General features: G+C 43.7%; 1 protein-coding gene across 1 annotated transcript in view; it reads left to right on the top strand.

Moving 5' to 3' along the window:
• spata18 (spermatogenesis associated 18) overlaps positions 1–1688 on the top strand; it is a 12675-nt gene that overhangs the window by 5365 nt on the left and 5622 nt on the right. Inside the window, exons 2-5 of the mRNA XM_031868257.1 lie at positions 160–360; positions 545–651; positions 1001–1096; positions 1490–1624. Of these exons, the coding sequence (XP_031724117.1) occupies positions 160–360; positions 545–651; positions 1001–1096; positions 1490–1624 (539 nt within the window). The remainder of the gene's footprint in view (positions 1–159; positions 361–544; positions 652–1000; positions 1097–1489; positions 1625–1688) is intronic.

Here is a 1688-nt window from a genome sequence, read left to right as displayed (position 1 = left end):
GTCACTCCTCAGACCAGATATGGTCACTTCTGTTAATTGGCGGCAAAAAAACAATCATGGCGACGGCGACCTTGAGGCTTTAAAAACGTCAGTCCACAAAGCAATGGGTGACGTCACGACGACTACGTCCACTTCTTATAAACAGTCTATGTTACAAAGGTTATAATCGGGTGTGAGCTATTCAACACACACACACACACACACACACACACACACACTCTCTGTTTTTACTCCCCTGACTCAGGCGGACACTATGCTGGAGTCGACACTCTCAAAACGCGCCTGCTGCCGTGGCTTGGGACCTGTTTCTCAATGGCGGGGACCTCGGTCACCGATGACACCAGTCTGCAGCTCATCCAGGTGACATCACCCGTGACCATGTTTCATAACACAGAATATCTTATTGATGAATCAATCAAAATCAACACTACGCCATAGATGGAATTTACATAAAAACTCCTTCAACCAATTCAAATCCTTCCCCTCTTTTCTGGCCATCTGGTTTTGTGGTTACTGCATATTATTGATCATCGTTTGTCATCAGGACTCGGTGGAGAAGGACAAGAGGATCAGGGATCTCTCCGCCTCCCATGACAGCGAAAAGCAGAAGCTGAGCTCCACTCGCCTGCAGCTGGACTCCACCAGAGCAGAGTGAGTCTCAAGGTCTTTTCAGACCAAACGGGAATCATTTGACATAATAAATCACACTTAGTGCTGGACGATGCGGCCAAAATCTCAGTACAGGTCATTTCATACCCCTATAACAATATATATCACGATATAGCACGTTTTCTGGTAATTCAATTAATACATAAGTTTTGTATTTGGTGCATAGGCTCATAGAGATAGATGGGTTTTGATTTTGTTTTAAGTGGAGTGCTGTTAGAGCTGGGCGATAACTCAATATGATAATTTATCGTTAATTCAATGTAATCGTATCGTATATAAACTTTGCTTGCACATGTTATTTCCATTTATACCTCTCACCTTGTTCAAACAGCCTCGTCGATGCTCAGAAGGAACTGGATGAGACGAAGAGCAAATCAGCAACCACTCTGCTGGCCACCGAAGACGAAATACTGCAACTGAGAGCAGAGTGGGTGATAGTGAAATACTGCAGAAATATAGACCCTTTCACATCCGACATCCTGCTTACGTCACGCTGTTAGCAGCTGCAAACAGGAATCACCTCAGATTAGTGTAGAAGTTAAACATTGAAATATGTCAAATTTTACAAGCTACAATATCTGTGAAATGTTTCAGAGATAGAGAAAAAACTGATGGTAATAAATCTGAGAAACATATTTTCTTTAGCCATTGTTCAAAACCAACCCAAGAAAACTTGCTAGCCAGCGTTAGTTCACGTGTTCAGACAACGTCTTAACCCCGTCACCACGTTTACAAACATAATAAAGTGTCTATATTTGTTTTCAAATGCAACAAAAAGTCTGTGCTCCTCTGTTGATGTGAAGCGTGTTTTGTGTTTCAGTTTGCGATCCGCATACGAGCAGGTGGAGGTTTATAAGAAGAAGCTGGAGGCTCTCGACGAGTACGAGCGGCAGATTCGCCTGCTGAGAGACGAAGTGTCCTACCTGAGCACAGAGAAGGCCATGATGCAGGAGAGGTATACCTGAACTCCACACACACACACACACACACACACACACACACACACACACACACACCCA

The sequence above is a fragment of the Anarrhichthys ocellatus genome, unplaced genomic scaffold (genome assembly GCF_004355925.1).
Source record: "Anarrhichthys ocellatus isolate YVR2014 unplaced genomic scaffold, GSC_Weel_1.0 scaffold42, whole genome shotgun sequence".
NCBI lineage: Eukaryota > Metazoa > Chordata > Actinopteri > Perciformes > Anarhichadidae > Anarrhichthys > Anarrhichthys ocellatus.
Note: the sequence above shows the minus strand (reverse complement) of the source record. Positions and strands in the feature narration are given on the sequence as shown.